The sequence below is a fragment of the Coffea eugenioides genome, chromosome 9 (assembly GCF_003713205.1).
Source record: "Coffea eugenioides isolate CCC68of chromosome 9, Ceug_1.0, whole genome shotgun sequence".
NCBI lineage: Eukaryota > Viridiplantae > Streptophyta > Magnoliopsida > Gentianales > Rubiaceae > Coffea > Coffea eugenioides.
The window spans coordinates 22326472-22344166 of NC_040043.1; the positions used below are offsets into that span (position 1 = coordinate 22326472).

At 35.8% G+C, this 17695-nt stretch overlaps 3 protein-coding genes across 3 annotated transcripts; 1 reads left to right on the plus strand and 2 right to left on the minus strand.

The window, feature by feature from the left end:
- Nucleotides 1-6635: 6635 nt before the first annotated feature.
- Nucleotides 6636-9680, plus strand: LOC113782843 (F-box protein At4g18380-like). The gene is made up of 2 exons (XM_027328776.1): nt 6636-8274; nt 9004-9680. Exon 1 carries the CDS (start codon nt 6965-6967, stop codon nt 8225-8227), a length of 1263 nt encoding a protein of 420 aa, XP_027184577.1. The 5' UTR covers nt 6636-6964; the 3' UTR covers nt 8228-8274; nt 9004-9680.
- Nucleotides 9681-15343: 5663 nt separating this feature from the next.
- LOC113782367 lies at nt 15344-16255 on the minus strand. The gene has a single exon (XM_027328260.1). The coding sequence runs from the start codon at nt 16253-16255 to the stop codon at nt 15344-15346; it is 912 nt and encodes a 303-aa protein (XP_027184061.1).
- A 289-nt stretch (nt 16256-16544) lies between these two features.
- LOC113782368 (uncharacterized mitochondrial protein AtMg00310-like) lies at nt 16545-17387 on the minus strand. The gene has a single exon (XM_027328261.1). The coding sequence runs from the start codon at nt 17385-17387 to the stop codon at nt 16545-16547; it is 843 nt and encodes a 280-aa protein (XP_027184062.1).
- Between the last annotated feature and the right edge of the window lie 308 nt (nt 17388-17695).

Below are 17695 nucleotides of genomic sequence, written 5' to 3' on the forward strand. Positions count from 1 at the left end.
ATCGGTTTAAAAAATGCCGTAGGGGCGTGTATCGTTTTAAAGAGAGCATTCAACGCGCCTTAGCCCCACCGAACTTTTTAGTAGCTGTCAATTCAAGGTGGTCGGATTGAAGATCAGAAGCTGTTCATCCAATAATTTTAAGATCTAGTTCGCGCATCAACCCATGCCAAAATAACTTTTGATGGTACAAATTATTTGCATTTATTAATGCAATATTGAGGTATGAGATTTTGTTAATTTCTTTGTTAAATCTTACCAAAGAAATTACTATTACTTATATGATTAATTTGGTCTAAAACCAACAATTTTAAGACGACAAGCCTCTTCACATAAGATAAGGTTATCATTGCATGTTGTGCTTCTAAATAATCAAATCATAAAACTAACATAATCCCGACGATGAGAATCTTACATGGTGCATAACATAATCGGGACAAACTTTAATAAACAAGATATTTCATGTGAATGGTCATAATTATAGACTGAGACTTGAAAGGATAATATCCATTGATTTTATGTGCTTTGGAGTTTGGTATCAATATTGTGTATGCGCCTATAAATGATTCGCAATATATACCTTTGAATCCAAGTTGCCTATTATTAACAGAATATCATGTATTTGATTGTTCAAGGGAAACATGATACTTGCATGATGTCTTTGAATATCAGTAGACCAAATACAATAATTTTTTGCTATTTTTTGAGTTTTTAATATATGTTGTATGAAGCAACTATTTTCGCATGAGCTTGTCAGCTTGTCATGTCACATAGTGAATTTTCAATGTCTCTTATATTAACAGATTTATTCTGATTGAAAATTTTGGCACTGACATATAAATGATTAATTTGGTGATAAAGATATATACTCCATGAAATGCATGTATAACGTGGCCAGTTATTGTCTTAAGAATAGTGGTATCAAGATGTGTCAAAAAAAAACAGCAATTATGAGGGTTCAAGTTCTATTTAAATAGTGGGGGTTTAAAATTCTCTAGTTTTATCTTAAATTCATATGATCTTAATCCAGCTTGAGGTTTGCATTTTCACAAGCAATAAACGGTATTGATAATACATGAAGAAAAGATTACACTGTCACCAAGGAAAACTATATACATGGATAATAGATTTAGTGGCTTGAAGTTGTGAAATATAAAGTCATTACCCATATAATTCTCAACAATTCTATTCTCTTGACTTGTATTTTGTTAAAATTGTGAATATGAACTTTTTGATGTTGTACATTGAAAAATATGTATTCAAGTCAAAGGCCATCAATTTGCAGGCAACCAACAACTTTTTGGATTTGTATTAAATTATTTCATGTTGTTTGCTATGTGGTTATCTTTGTATTTAATGCAAACTGGAATACTTAATTTTCATGCCAAGCACGACTATAGTGAGACTATGCTTGGATGGAAACGCGGACAGTGGATGTTGACTAAGCTGGTAGCTATGAATTTTGAAATCCTTGAGATTTTTCATTATAAGGCTTGCATTACTTGCAGATTGAATTTTGAAATTAAAGCATAATAGTGCATTGACTATTATATTTTCTGAATTTTCTGAATTTCTAATTTGAGTTGTGCAGATTAAAAAGTGAGGCATGATTTGGATAGAGTTGAATTACTTATGAAGCAAAAGAAAATTCATTGAGGATTATGAGAGTGGCGGGTTACTAGATTACCAGCCAATGAGAAGATTACAGAAATGATGGAAATCAATGTGGCTTTGCTTGATGTGAGCAAATATATGCCCATTCTACTTGCTCCTATTTTAAAAAAAACTTTATATTCAAAGTTTTTGAACTGGTTGTGAAATTGCTAAGTAATTTTAGATGTGTCCTGTTTATCTATGCACATGAAATCTAGTGATGAGGTTTTAAGAATAAGTAATTGACTAAAGAATGCAATGCATTTTATTATTGCTTAATCGCATTCAAATTTAAAAGTTCATTACTTTAATGTGTACGATCTCATAGTTTTGAAGTATGCCTAAAAGACTTGTATATGAGTATTTTCTTGGTTTCGGTTTTCAACATGATTGCAAAAGAAAACATTGATGTACAAAAGTACAAGTCTTATGACATTATAGTTCAAACAATTGTAAACCAGTTGGCCATCAACTTGAATTCAACTGCAGTCGAGATACACTAAACACGATGCATGTATAACTTGGAGTCAAGTTCAATTTCCAAGTCTGCAGACAGCCTCATTTTTAAACAATGATGATCTCAAAATATATGAATGACTTTGCAACTATTTAGTTGTTGAATGTGTGTGATTTTTAAAAAAAGTCAAGTTTCTTGTTGATGTTAATGTGTGATTTGTACCCAATAAGATGGCTCTTATGCCTATGTACTACTTTGAGTGTATATCATTTTGAGTACCTAGAACACTATTTCTGCACTATCTTAACATATGAACTCCATGAGTACTCTTGAATGAATAATTGTTAGAAATAACGGGGGTATGTAATTACATGATAATATTGCATTCTTCAATTGAGTGCATTACTATGACACGTTGAAGAATAGTTCGTGTAATTTAAAATACTATGCAGATAAATATCTAAATAGTATCTGCAGAATTGAATGAATCATTTGTTAATGCTTTACCACTATGTGTTTATAAAAAAAAATGTCAAATGTATTCTTTATGCTAATATACGGTACTTTATTGGTTATCAATATAAATTTCATCTTTTATTAGATTGTTTTGTGGCATATACTCCCAATGATTTTGCACAAGGTAATGTTGCCTAAAATTGTAATTGTTACCTCTGTTTTCAGTCTTAAATTAGTGAGTACTATTTTACAATTCCTTCTAGTTTGTTGAAAAGGTTTAAACTTGGGAGGTTGTTAATTTTTATGATAGTTAAAAGCTACGGAACAGTACTCCAAGCACTTGATATGGATTGGTTATGATAAATAGTGGGGGTGTCTAAATCCAATGGCTAATATAGAACGTGACTTTTAAATGCTATATGCATTTACTTTACCATCGTGGTACATACTTTGAAATTTGATTGTGAGATTATCTTGAGAATTATATTATGAGTTTCTTATTCCTTGGTTTGAGTGTGCAGATTAGTGGTGACCAATAAATGATGCGTAATGCCAAGGTTTTAAAAACACGGTGGTAATAGAAGTGGTGGAAAAAAAATAAGGGTGATATCATTTTATTACTCAATTTATGAGTATAACTTTTGGAATTATTTTGACTCTTATTTTGAGTTGTGCAGACTAGCACTCACTAAAAAATATGATTTGATGTGAAGGTATTCGAAATATTTTCTTGGTATTTTTGCAAAAGCAAAATTAACCATGAAGATTTTGAGAATGGTTTCTAGTGCACTACTAGATTACTGCCCATTGAGATAAAATTGAAAAATTGAATATGAGCAAATATATGCCTATATTATTTGGCAAATATAAATGGATGAGAAATTTTCTCACCAAAGATTGGTTCAATATATTTGAACCACTAAGAGAGATTATTTTAAAATAAATTCGGGGACATCATATCTTTGCTATTTTATCGTGTAAAATCTCAAGCTTGAGTCAAAGATATGATACACATCAAGGGGAATGGGACTTGAAGCTAAAATTTTAAATTGGAACCATCTATGAGGATACAACTACCTAGGGACTGGAGATCCCAAGAACTAGGTCAGAGACAAACGAATCATAGAATGGTTTGGGTGAAAAGCATGCATATATTATAAAGTTGTTAAATCCCTTCCCATGGTGTAGAGCATGCTCGTGACTCTATGACGAAGGAAAGGTTAAGATTTGATATAAATCTTTTAATGAGTTCTATAGCCCTTTTATGGGTGGAATGCCTTAGTCATAGGGGTATTCTTGATAGACTTGCCTATATGAGTGTGGAAGTAAATGCCGCTTCCTATGAGAATTTGGCTAATTCTCTAAAGCACTCATGAATCTGGGATAAAGCACAAGGCCGTAATGTGCTGGCTTAAGAAGCTTGTTAATTAATATCTTGAATATCATGTGTGTGACATAATCTTACATATCTTAAAGTAGTCTTAGTTTCAAGGCTATAGTCCACTTTGACTCTAATATGGAGATTATGGAAACACTAAATGAAGGTTTCAAGGCAATGCCACTTTCATTATGTATGATGTTCTTACTTTGTCCAAATCTTTATTCTTCTCAAATTTTATTAAAATAAGTGGGGGAATGTTGGTGTATTTTAATAAAATCTTAATTTTTTCCTTGACCAAATCTTTACAAGGAGTTATAATAATTTATTTGGAAGTTATTTGAATTATAATTGTGGGAGTTTCATTACAAGGAGTTATAATAATTTATTTGGGAGTTATGGGAATTATAATTGTGGGAGTTACAATGCATTTTGAATGGAGTTATTATACAATTATTTGAATTAAAGTTACAAATGAATCATTTGTTCAAATGAGGAATTATTGAGTCATTATGAGCCATTCAAATGTGAATTCATTTTTAGGTTACAAATTCTACCAATTAACTATAATTTAATATGCAAAAAAAACCGTTATACATTGGACTTTCAATCTTTTTCTAAAGGTTTTTGTAACCTATAAATAGTGAAGTTCTTTGGAGAATTTTATACAAACTTCTCTCAACAAAAGATCATTCTAAATACTATTTTCCTCACACTCATTTCTTTCTCCCTCATTCTATTTTCTTTGGGCAAAGTAAGCTATTGGGAAGCTTCTGCTTCTCTTGGTTGTGCATATCAAAGAGAAGCAACAACTATAGAGTTGGGCTGTTGTATCCTGGAGGCGGCGCGCTAGACCTTCTGTATCGGTTTAAAAAATGCCGTAGGGGCGTGTATCGTTTTAAAGAGAGCATCCAACGCGCCTTAGCCCCACCGAACTTTTTAGTAGCTGTCAATTCAAGGTGGTCGGATTGAAGATCAGAAGCTGTTCATCCAATAATTTTAAGATCTAGTTCGCGCATCAACCCATGCCAAAATAACTTTTGATGGTACAAATTATTTGCATTTATTATTGCAATATTGAGGTATGAGATTTTGTTAATTTCTTTGTTAAATCTTACCAGAGAAATTACTATTACTTATATGATTAATTTGGTCTAGAACCAACACATATAGCACACAATAATTAATTGACTTGAAAAGAAAAAAAAAAGAAAAGCATCTTTTGCTAACCACAAGATCAAGCATCTCTTGTCAAACGTAATTCTAAAACCTTAGACCCATTCCCTATAATATAACTTTTATTTGGAAACTAAACAAATTTTTAAAAAATTAAACAAATTATTGAATTTATTTCCTCATTCACGAGAGATCTAAAACTTACGAGAGATAGAAAGGAAATGACTTGATAGTCGAATTAGAAATCTCAAAATTATTGATATTCAATATTTATACTTATGTATACATAATCCAACTTCAGTAAGTAATTCAATATAAATTTGAATCATATATCATTGATTGTTCAAGAATTGCTCATTGACAAGTATATAATATTCTTGATTATCTTTGTTTTCTTTTTTCTTTTTTTTTTGAAAAGAATAATCTTTGCTTTAATTGTAGAATACATGTAGACTATGTCACCAAAACTTAGCGGTAACTTATTCGAAGAAAATTACTAATGAAGAATATGCTAGATAGAAGTTAATTCCCATAGTTTCATTTTTCTTTACATAATAATGATGACACGAATACACCCTAGAATATATAATCGATGCTTTGATAAATTGTTTTTAATTTTTCTGCTTAAATTCCTTGGATGTTGAAATTGAAAAATCATCTTCCTCGTAAGAAACACATTTAGAGTAGTAACACTACATTTTTTCCCCAAATTTTGAATGCATCAAGTGAAATGCAATAATCTATATCCACACCAAACAAAGTATTAATATACTACCGTATGCCAAACAAGATACAGTAACTCCATATTTTTGAATTCAATGGTTGTGATACAGTTTTGTATACAATTCTACAAAATATACAATACTAGTTTACACTATCATTCGAAAAATGAATAATAGAGTGAGAACACTAAGGTGTAACTTAAAAAATAATAAAGTTGCTGCACTCCTTATTCTTGTAGTGTTTTTCTACACCTTTATCAATGCCCTAATCTGGTCAAGGAAGTTTTATAATTTTTCCTCTGGTTAAACATTTGTTGTGATTGTGAAAACATATTTACTATATCATTTTTAACAGACGTATATATTTATTGTTCACATGCATATTTTGACACTCCAGACAGGTACCTAAAAAAATTAGGCACATATTTTCTACTCCCTCTAACTACACCCGAATTCGAAGATGGAAATCCAATAATTTTCACTCACGTTACACATTTATTGTGATTGCATATATTTATTTATTTATTTTCTATTTGACAAACATGTGAATTCATTGTTCAACTACCTATTTTGAAACTCAAACACACTAGGCTAACATCTTCTCTTATTTTTTACTTTCCATTTTTTTTTAGCTTCCTTTTTAAAATTTATTTATTTTTGCACACTTTATTGTGTTGAAATCTATAATGATTATCTTATTAATTACTCCCCATTCATTGTCATATTTAGTGCACAAACTCTCTTAGCTTTGCCGTACTCCAACCACTGAACGTCCCCAGCCCCAATACCCCACTACCCAACCTTTATCCCAGCACTCGAATTATATCCTCCTCTTTTTGCCTTCTCTCTTGATCTCTATCCCCTCCCTGTCCCCATATCCACCAAATCCAAAGCTGCGTTTCTCCATCACCATCCAAACAGCCCCTGCCCCTCCAAAACCACCTTCCCCCAACCCCGAGAGTTACCTAAAATTCTCCTCTTTGGATCATCAAACCAGCCCAGATCTCCCATGTCTTCAGTCTCAGATCCATAATATTTCTGGTTTGTCCATCCTGCCCCCTCCCGCCACAGCTTCCTAGACGTGTACAGCAGGGTCAGTATCGTCCTTGAGAAATTAGTACTGAGATGGGATCCATAAGAGCAGATCTGAGCACTAAAATCTTCCCGGAACCGGTTGACCACTTCGACCAGTTGCCCGATTCTCTCCTCTTGCTGGTTTTTAACAGGATCGGCGATGTGAAAGCTTTAGGTCGATGCTGCCTGGTTTCGAGGCGCTTTCACACTCTTGTTCCCCAGGTTGAAAACGTCGTCGTTCGGGTGGACTGCGTCATTTCCGACGATGATCCCTCGTCGTCTTCCTCCTCCGGGAACAGCCCAACGAGCTCGTCGTCGTCCTCTGCCGCCGACAAGTCCCGCTCCTTCCTCCGCCTCTTCCTCTCGTCCCTCCTCAAACCGATTCAGTCGTTTACGCAGTTCATTAACCCTAATAAACGGCCGATGTCTTCCGTCAGCCACGATTACGCCGGCAACGGTGATGATGACTTTGACCACAGCAGCGTTACCCACCACTCTCCCACCCAAGTACTCAAGAACTTCAATGAAATCAGTTTCCTTCGCATCGAACTCCCCTCCGGTGAGCTCGGCATCGACGATGGTGTTTTGCTCAAGTGGCGAGCTGATTTTGGGTCCACCTTAGATAACTGCGTCATCCTCGGGGCATCATCGATCATCAAGAACTACAAGAGCAGCGCCTGCGATGATCAAATTAGCAATTGTAACAATATTGTTGAGCCCGTTAGAGCCCATGAAAATAATGGTAATGATAATAGTAATCACCCTGCTAATACTGATCATAGTAATAGTAACAATAGTAATTCGAATGAGAGCGATAATGGGAGCATACCAGAGTCTTTTTACACGAATGGGGGATTGAAATTGAGGGTGGTATGGACAATAAGTTCGTTAATCGCGGCATCAGCCCGGCATTATTTGTTGCAGCCAATAATTGCAGAGCACAAGACTTTGGATAGCTTGGTTTTGACTGATGCGGATGGGCAAGGGGTTCTGTGTATGAATAAGGAGCAGTTGGAGGAGCTCAGGGTGAAGCCTTTATCGGCTTCTTCTGCATCGAAGAGGACGTTGGTGCCTGCGTTGAATATGCGGCTCTGGTATGCGCCACACTTGGAATTGCCTGATGGGACGGTGCTCAAGGGAGCGACCTTGGTGGCTATTCGGCCGAGTGAGCAGCAGCAGTTGGCGCCTAAGAAGGATGTAGCTGCTGCAGCAGATGGGAGTTGGGTGGGTGCTGCATTTGAGGAGCCTTATGGGACTGCTGCCAGGATGTTGGTTAAAAGGAGGACCTATTGTCTCGAGATGAACTCATTCTGATCGATTTGGTGGTCTTTTGTTGAACAAAAGAAGTGAAGAATTTTGGGGTAATAGTTAATTTCTATTTGCTTTTGCTTTTGTACTGGATCTTTTTTTAGTTATCTGCATGTGTGATGAATTGCTTGACCGCTTACATCCTAAGGAGTTAGCCTAATCTGTTGAGTGTTGTTATATATGGCTGAATTCCTCATATTTAGATAGTTTTAGCTTGGAAGGTGATCTTTTGGGCACATGAGTTTACATTGTCTATCCGTTTTTGGTAGTTTGTGTTCAGTTTCCACATTTTTATGGCATTAGTGATTTAGATTCATAATTAGTTTCTCGGGTGGATTACATTTTCTTGAACTTGCATAAGTTTGTATTACATAGCAAGTTTCAAGCATGAGCAAGTTAGTCATTTTTTTTCCCTGGGATGTGTTTGTTATATGCTGTTAACGCTTGCTGAAACTTGTCTTATCATTGATTGTTAATGCGTTTGCCAATTATTAGATGCTGTACTCGTACAAGTGACAGTTTGTTATAGAATTGTGGTTTTATTGTGTTAATATATTACAAGTTTGAGCAGTTGCTGGGTATTGCTTTGAGGCAAGTTGATCAGATTACAAAGCATTGATTCCATGGTTATAAGGATTGTCTTTGAGTTTCTTATTACTAGTCACAGTTGTCTGATCTCTCTATCTCATTGTCATCTTTATTGTATAGTAGATGGATATGTATCGGGATGTCAGTTTGGTCCTGCTAAATTGATGTTTTCTTTTGGCTGATTGGACATTCAGGGGAAACTGCAGCCTTTTGAGTTTGGGATTTCCATATCCTGGAAGGAAGAAAAAACCCACCCACAATTTTACTGCTTGGTCACTATGAATCAATTGAGCATCCCCATGTTACTTCTTACACGAAGAAAAAGCCACTAGTTGGGACATTCTGTGGATTCTTTGTTGGTCTCCCTTTGTTTAAGCTGATCGATGAGACAAGCCACTTGTTGGGGTGACAACGAGACTGAATTTGTCTCCCTTTTTCTATAAACGAATGGATATAGGCATCTGCTGTTGTCTTAATTCTGCCAATATGTTTATGAAAGTGCACAAGATGCTTTTGTATTGCTGCTGCTGTTAGAGTTTTTGTCATTAACCCTGTAGTACAATAATTAGTTTTCTGCTATACCATCTGTGAATATTGTAGGCAATAACATTGTTTTCTGTTTGTGCAATGCCTTGGAGGTTCATCTGGCACTAGTGCTGCGCTGTATTGGACTATCTTTCTTCCATTAGTTGTGTGCCTAAAATGTTGGAGGCAGTGAAGGGTGAACATACATTGTATTCTAGATACGCAAGTACTGCAAATCCCAGCGCACCATTGCCATCCGAGTGATGGTAATCCTCGATGTAACCTGCCAAACAATTGTTGCAGCCTTGCAGGGCGCCTTGTGCTTCATGGACTTTGTTTTCTACCATGTTCTTGATCGCTTTTCCTTGTTGACGATGGTGTTAATTTTTTGGAATGCTGGTTGCTTTACCCTCCATCAGTAATCATTGCTCAAGAGAATGAAAGCCCGTTCATGGATTTTGTTTTCATCTATGTCCTCTATCGCTTTTCCTTGTTTAGGATGGTGTTCAATTACTTGTAATGCTGGTTGCGCACCCTACACTAGTGGTCATTGCTGAAAGAGAATGAGAGCCCATGGGTAAAGTGTGCTCAAGAGGTAGATAGTGGCTTTAGAGGTTGTGAAGGTATATTGGCTCTAGTGGTTGTGAGGGTAAAATGTGCTCAAGAGGCGGACAGTGGCTTTAGTGGTTGGGACTTGCAAGTGGGCTACTTAATTCCTTAGGAGAAACGACCAATTAAATCTGATATCTTGACTGTTGAAAGAATGGTATTGTTTAGAAAAGCAGAAAATGACATTCCACCAAACTTCAGTTTCCTATTTATATTCGTGATATAGGGTCAGATACTGGATGCTATCAGTTTCCACCAAATTTTTCTTTCCATTGACACGAACTGACAGCATATTGGATTTACATGTAGCACTGGTCATAAAATGATTGGGCGGTAGCTGGTCAATGATTACTATAGTTGCATTAGGTACTTTGGAAGATTAATTAGGTAAACCTATCCCAGTTTTGTATGTTTTGTTCCATATTAGTTATTCGAATCTTCTGTATTGTCGTAATGTAGCTTGAGATAATTCCAATATTGAAAATCGTTCTTTCAAATAATCTAAGCCATGGTTGATGGCCACCAATAGTTCTCAGCCCTTGGGAAGTGATATTTTGCTTTGATTGATCTCTGCGAGTGAAGGGCATGGTGCTCACAGCCTCTGCTTGTGGTGGCTGGCTAAGTGTTGCAGTGCAGGACACCAAATACTACAAATGTGGGTGTCATCACTCTTCATTATTATTACAGTTAGACAAATTAATTGGGTCTTCATCCTGGTTGGCACAAGATAATTTGCATAGACATTATTATTTTTCGCGTGTACATTGCGTTCTATGTAGGCATGTTAATGAGTCGAGTTTTACTCAGATTCAACCCAGATCTAATACATTTGGGTAGAGTTTGGATTTAATTTTTCAATTCAAACCCTACCTAGACCCAGACTCTGCGAGAGAGTTATGGATATAGGTAGGATTTGGTTTTCTAAAATTTATATCCAAATTCATATTTATGCCAAACCCTACCCAGATCCATATATATTTAATTAAATAATAAATATTAGTAAATTTATAAAATAATCTAATATTCTATTGCCATTTGATATAAGACTTCATGACTATTAGATTAAATGATACGTTCTTAACCTATTAAAACACTAATTAGTTCCACCTCTGCCTATCTATTGTGTGCCTCCATTGTCTTTCTCTACCTCTCTATTTCGTTCCTTTAGAAATCTTGCAAACAATTTCTTTTGCCTTACCATCTCTCAGTTTGTCTTTATTGTTTTACTCTATTAAGTTCAAAAAATATTTCATATGATGTAATTTGGTAGTAAAGAATCTACTGTAATGTTCTCAATTCGTCTATGTACACAATAAATAGTTTGTGCACGATATGTTAAAGTAATAATAAATTCATGATATTATAAAGTATTGGTTCGTTGATTGCTTTATGGAATAATAGTCACCTACTGATTACTTTATTCATAGTACTTGCAAATTAAGTGGAATACTACGGGATAAGTGGTGGAGGTGGAATACTACGGGATTCAAACGGTCGGGTGTTGGTAGCATTCTCCGTCTTCCTGGGGGTCAATACAAGCTTGCGTGCTGAAGCATTAGCGCTTTTAACGGGGCTTCGCCTATGTTTCCAGCAAGGCTTTGTGCAGGTTCGAGTGCAGACAGATTCACTGGTACTTGTGGGTATATTACAACGGAGGTTCCAGTGTCCATGGCACATTCGAAGGGAGGTACATCAAATATGGCGGCTAGTCGCGGATTCTACCTAGTTTTCACATTGTTTTAGGGAAGCCAACAAAGTGGCTGACATCTTAGCTAATGTAGGTATCTTGCATCTGCAGGATCATGTAAGGGTCTATCACCAGCTTTGTTCTCTTCCGCAATTAGCAAGGGGGGAAGTTAGGTTGGATATGCTAGGCTTTCCCTCTATTAGAACTGTCAAAGGATCGTCTTGATGACCGGTCTTGTTCTCAGCTTGTAAGTTTTTGATGGGGCAATAAAAGCAATATTCTACAAAAAAAAGAAGAAGATATATTACTTTTATAGATGCTAAACCTTACAGATTTGATCAAGAAACTAGTAGAAGAGACATGGCCACGATGATAATTAAGCATAATTATCCATTTAATATGTGTGACCATGAATTTTTTGAGATATTTTGCAATGGCTTAAACCCAAGGTTGTTAGTCGAAATACTTTAAGGGTAGATGTGATTAATTTGCATAAAGAAGAAAAGAAAAGGTTGTACAACCACTTGGATTATATCTCTTCTAAGGTTGTACTATTGATATTTGGACATTAGACCACTCAAATATTGGGTATTTATTGCTTGATTGCATATTATATAACTGAGAATTGGGAATTGAAGAAGAAAATGCTTGCATATAAATCCATTGCATATCCCCATGATGGTGAAACATTGTTTAAATTCATCTATGATTTGATAATGGGGTGGAATTTGGACAAGAAATTTTTTTCAGTAGTAGTTGACAATGCAACTTCAAATGACTCTATGGTCAAATACTTGAAATCTTGGCTTGTTGACAAGTCTCTGGTACCTTTGGGAGGGGAACTACTGTATGTTTGATGTAGTACACATATATTAAATTTGATTGTCCACCAGGATGGATTTGCTGAAATTGGAGGACTACTTAGCAAGATTCGAGGAACAGTAAAATATTTGAAAAAGTTTGCTAATGCAAATCAAAAATTTGAAAATGCAATTAACCAATGTAATTTGGAAGGTAAAAGGAAAGTGGGTTAAATGTTCAAAATAGGTGGAATTCTACCTTCACAATGCTTGATACTGCATTACCACTAAGGGAAGCTTTTGATCGTTTAGACCAAATGGACAAGAACTACAAGTATAATCCATCTCAAAAGGACTGGGAAGTTGATGTTATTGATCGTGGTTGTCTAAAACACTTTTATGATGCAACTCTCCATTTTAGTGGTATCAAATTTCCAACAGCAAATGTGTTTTTTCCTGATATTTGTAGCATTCAACTTCAATTGATGAAATGGGAACAAAGTGAATATGACTTTCTTAGACATATGGCTGGTCCAATAAAAGAGAAGTTTGAAAAATATTGGGAAGAGTGTAGTTTGGTGTTGGCAATAGCTGTAGTGCTTGATCCAAGGTTTAAGATGGATTTGGTGGAGTATTATTATAGACAAATTCATGGACATAATGCTGAAAAACATATTCAACGGGTTCGTATTACTTTTGTTGATTTCTATATGGATTACGGAGGTAAACTTTTACCATCATTAGATCTTTGGAATAGTGAAAGTGTTTCGAAAAGTAATTCAAGTAATGATACATTGAGTGACTTTGATAAATGGTACTTTGAGTCTCGCTCGTCTAGCCTTCATGCAAATAAAAATTTAGAATTCGATCAATAGTTGGAAGAGCCAAAGTTTCCAAGAAAGGACAATTTTGATATTTAGAATGGTGGAAAGCTAATTGTCCAAAATTCCCTATTTTGGTAAAAATGGCATGTGATATATTGGTTGTTCTGACTACTACAGTTGCATCAGAATTTGTATTTAGTGTTGGTGGTAAAGTGATTGATGAGACTCGTGCCAAATTACTTCCAGAAGTGGTTGAAGCATTAATGATTACAGATGATTGGATTGAATCAAAGAAAAAAAAGAGTAAGTATTTATAAATATTCTTATTCTATTGTTTATTTGCTATCGGTCCTTAGTCAAATGACTTTTATCTCATTCACTATTTTAGGGTTGGATTGCGAGATATCTACAAATATCGAGACTTAAATAAGAAAAAGAGGTACAAAATTGCATTTTTTTTTAATAATGTTGAATACTTATATAAGTTATGATAAAACTAATCCTAGTTGTCATTGTAATTGGTGCAAACTTTTTCAGGAAAAGGAGAAAAGGTAAAGGCAAACAACTGAAAGATTGGATGTGGATGCAATTAAATCTTTGAAAATATACAGAAGTAGTCAATAATAGTTTTTTCTTTGAGTTCATAATATTGCATTCAACTTGTTGAACGTTATTTCTATTATTTGAAAACAAAAATTGGATGGTATTTATATTATTTATAATATGAACTCTATACATTTTTACTTTAGTATGTTCAGAAAATACCCATGGATACCCAGATCCATGAGAGGTTTGGGTATGAATTTAATTTTTCAGACCCAAAAGGGTCTGGATCTGAGTTTGGGTCTAACTAAATTAAATGGGTTTGGATTTGGATCAAAGGGATCCAACCTAGACACTACTTATTGACATGCCTAGTTCTATGGCAGTTTTAGGGAAGGGAAATCCTGCATCTTTAGACAACCAATTGGCTTTTATTCTTGCTGACAAAGACATGATTAATATGGTTGCTTTTTTTTTTAAGGTTACTGGTTTGTTTCTTCTTCTTTTCTTTGTTTTTTCTTTCCCTCTCTCTTTTTTTTTTTAAACTAAGCAGGATTACCATGTTATGTGATATGAATCTGGGTGCCACTCAAGCTATTCATAAATGCATTGAAGGAATTGTGTTTGAGAGCGTGTCAAGCAAAACCCTAATTCGGGTCTAAGATGTTGGTGATGATCCGCTTGGAGAACCCTAGCTCGATTGGCCAAGCTACAGGTCCATACTTGGCAGATCACATTTTATCCCTTTTTGTTATAAGTTGTTTGATAATTAGTTGTGTTGTTTAGTTGTATGTCTTTTGAATAAAGTTGGACTATACTTGTGTCTTGCTAGATCTGATTAGTTTGAAAAGTTTTAGTCATTTAGCCACTTGAATAAATTGGCCAGTTTTGAATGTTTTTGGGCCGTTAGTTTGTTAGTTGATTTAAGTCCAATTAAGTCCAATACACTGGATAGGATAAGTGATGTAATCCTAATTCTATTTGGATTCATTTAGTACTAGTAGTATTGGTTGTAAATAGCCATTTCTTTGCCTTGTAATGAAGGTTAGATGAAATTTCTAGCAATAAACACTTGAGTGTTTTCTCTTTGGCTTCTTCGTGAGTTTTTTTTGAGCACCTTAGAATTGTCCTAAGTGTTCAACTGACTTATCAATCTAGAAACGCGCTAGATTGTGGCATTGTTCTACCACTTTATTCGTACTCGAGCTATCCTTGTGCAAATTGAGTTTCCGCTGCCAAACTTTGATACTCTATTCTAGATCCTGTAGCTTGTTGTGTGTGGGTTGCGTCTACAATATGGTGCAGGTCATATAAGCTAGTATTAGAGTTAGTTGAAAGGTATCAAAGTTATATCGTCTTTTGTTTCTTGTTTGTGTCTATGTCATTCTTGTTCTAAAGTTTCTAGAGTTTTGTGTCATGTTTTATCTTGTTTTGTGTCTTGAGCAAAAAAAAAAAAAAATCGTTACTACTCATCGTCACCATTCCTAGTTTTTTTTTCCAACAAACGTCAACATTTTATAACTATTAACACTTGATAATACAAGAGCTAATTACAAAAAGGGGTAACTACCCCCATATCCTTCCTTACTAGGTCTATTAACCACATTGGGAAGGTATTTTCCCATTCCACATTCTTAACTAACTTGGTAGCAAACTGTGCCAGAGCATGGCTGCAGCCATTTCCTTTCCTAGGAACAAAAGAGAATTTGCAGCAATCGAATTCCTGTCTGAGGTCATCAATGTCCTCCAGGACTGTTTCAATATTACTGTCCTGAACATTGCCTGTGTTGATTTGGTCCACTACTCCTTTGCTGTCTGTTTGAACTTCTATATTAGTCCAACATGCATCTTTTGCCATTACTAGAGCACTTCTTATAGCTAGTGATTCCTCTCTGCTTGCATCTCCTTGCTTGCATTCAGAGATTCCTTTGGCTTTTATGATCTTTCCAAGCCAGTTCCTAGCTATTATCCCCTGACTTGTTCTTACCATTCTGGCTGATATTGCTGCATCCGTATTTATTTCGATCACTCCTTCTTTTGGTGGTTCCCAGCAATGTTGCTGTTGCCGGTCCATTTCTGGAGTAACTTGTTTTCCTGCATTTGCATCAGTTTCATTTTCATACTCTATCCACTCCAGTTGTGCTTTGTCAACAACCTGCTTTGTATCTGTGCTCTCAAGGTGGAATACCATCCTGTTGCGTGCCTTCCAGATTTGCCATAATATATTGGCCGTGAGCTTTATCCTGTCAAGTCCTTGCTCCTTGTTAGCAGATTGCATCACTGCATCCCACAATCGCCATATGTTGATTTGAAGCTCAGTTAGCCCCTCCCACCTAACAGGAGCTATCTTCCATATCATTTTGGCAGAAGAAAAACATGTGCTCGGTGGTTTCAGTTTCCTCTCCACAGCAACTACACAGACTATTACCTTTCCCAATTCTTTTATGTATGGCTTCATTGACTGGCAAGCTGTTCTGCAAGCTCCTTCACAGGAAGTATTTCAGCTTCATCTTCAGATTAAGGCTCCATAATTTCTTCCATACAGTGTGTTTCCTAATTTCCCAGCTTGTTTCTGATCCATATTCCATCCTTCTGTTCTGGTAAGCTCCCTTCAATTTTGCTGCAACGTATCCTGACTTAACTATATACACACCAGATTTGGTATGCGTCCAGAAAAATCTATCTCTTCCGCTGTATAGGCTAAGTGGTATACTAACAATATGTTCAACCTCCTGTTCGCTGAACCATTACTGCAAACAAGTTCTATTCCATTTTCCACCCTCTATCAGTTCATTCACAGTCCTCAGTTGACATTCAGCAGGTTTCATTCCTGAGGCTCTTCCATTGTTCTTTCCAATGATCCACTTATCCTGCCAGATTTTCACTGTCCTCCCATCTCCAACTCTTTTCCATAGTCCTTGCTGCAGTAGTCCATCTCCCTTATGGATGTTTTTCCAACACCAAGAGGCAGAATTGGAGGGTTTCTTCTCCAGCCACCCTTCCTGTCTCATGTATTTAGCTTTCAGCACCCTGCTTACTAACAAATTTGGAGTTGTAATTAATCTCCATATTTGTTTTGCAAGCAAAGCCAGATTGAAAGCTTCTAAATCTCTAAAACCCAATCTCCCTTTTCCTTTCACTTTTGAGAGCCTTCCCCAACTTATCCAGTGAATCTTGTTGTCCTTGTTCCCATTTCCCCACCAGAACCTGGCTATTCTAGCACTTATCTCCTTGCACAGTTCTTTGGGTAATTTAAAGCAAGACATAATGTAAGTTGGCATTGCCATGAGCATTGATTTGATCAGGACCTCTTTCCCCCTTTGACTTAAAGTTTTCTGTTTCCACCCTTGCATCTTGCTAGATATTTTGCTTTTGAGATACCCAAACACCTGGTTCTTCGATCTCTCTATAGCCATTGGTAAGCCTAAGTATTTCCCACTGTGTGCCTCCCTTATACCATGCAATGCTTCACTGATCTCCAATCTTACTTGGTTTTGGGTATTCCTGCTGAAATACATTGTTGATTTGTCAAAGTTAACAACTTGTTCAGAAGCTTGTCCATATTGCTGCATGATCTCCTTCACCTTCATTGCTTCCTGCTTATCGCTTTACAACATAAAAGGGAATCATCTGCAAAGAACAAGTGGGATACCATAGAGCTATCTTTACATATTTTTATTCCATTTATATATTTTTCTTCCACAGCTTTCTTGATTAAATTAGATAGCCCTTCAGCACAGATAATAAACAAATAAGGGGATAGAGGGTCTCCTTGCCATAGCCCTCTAGTAGGCATTATATGACCTACTTTTTGTCCATTCAGATTGAAAGAATAAGAAATAGTGGAAATACAAGCCATGATCTATTTAACAAATGTAGGGCAGAATCCCATTTGCAT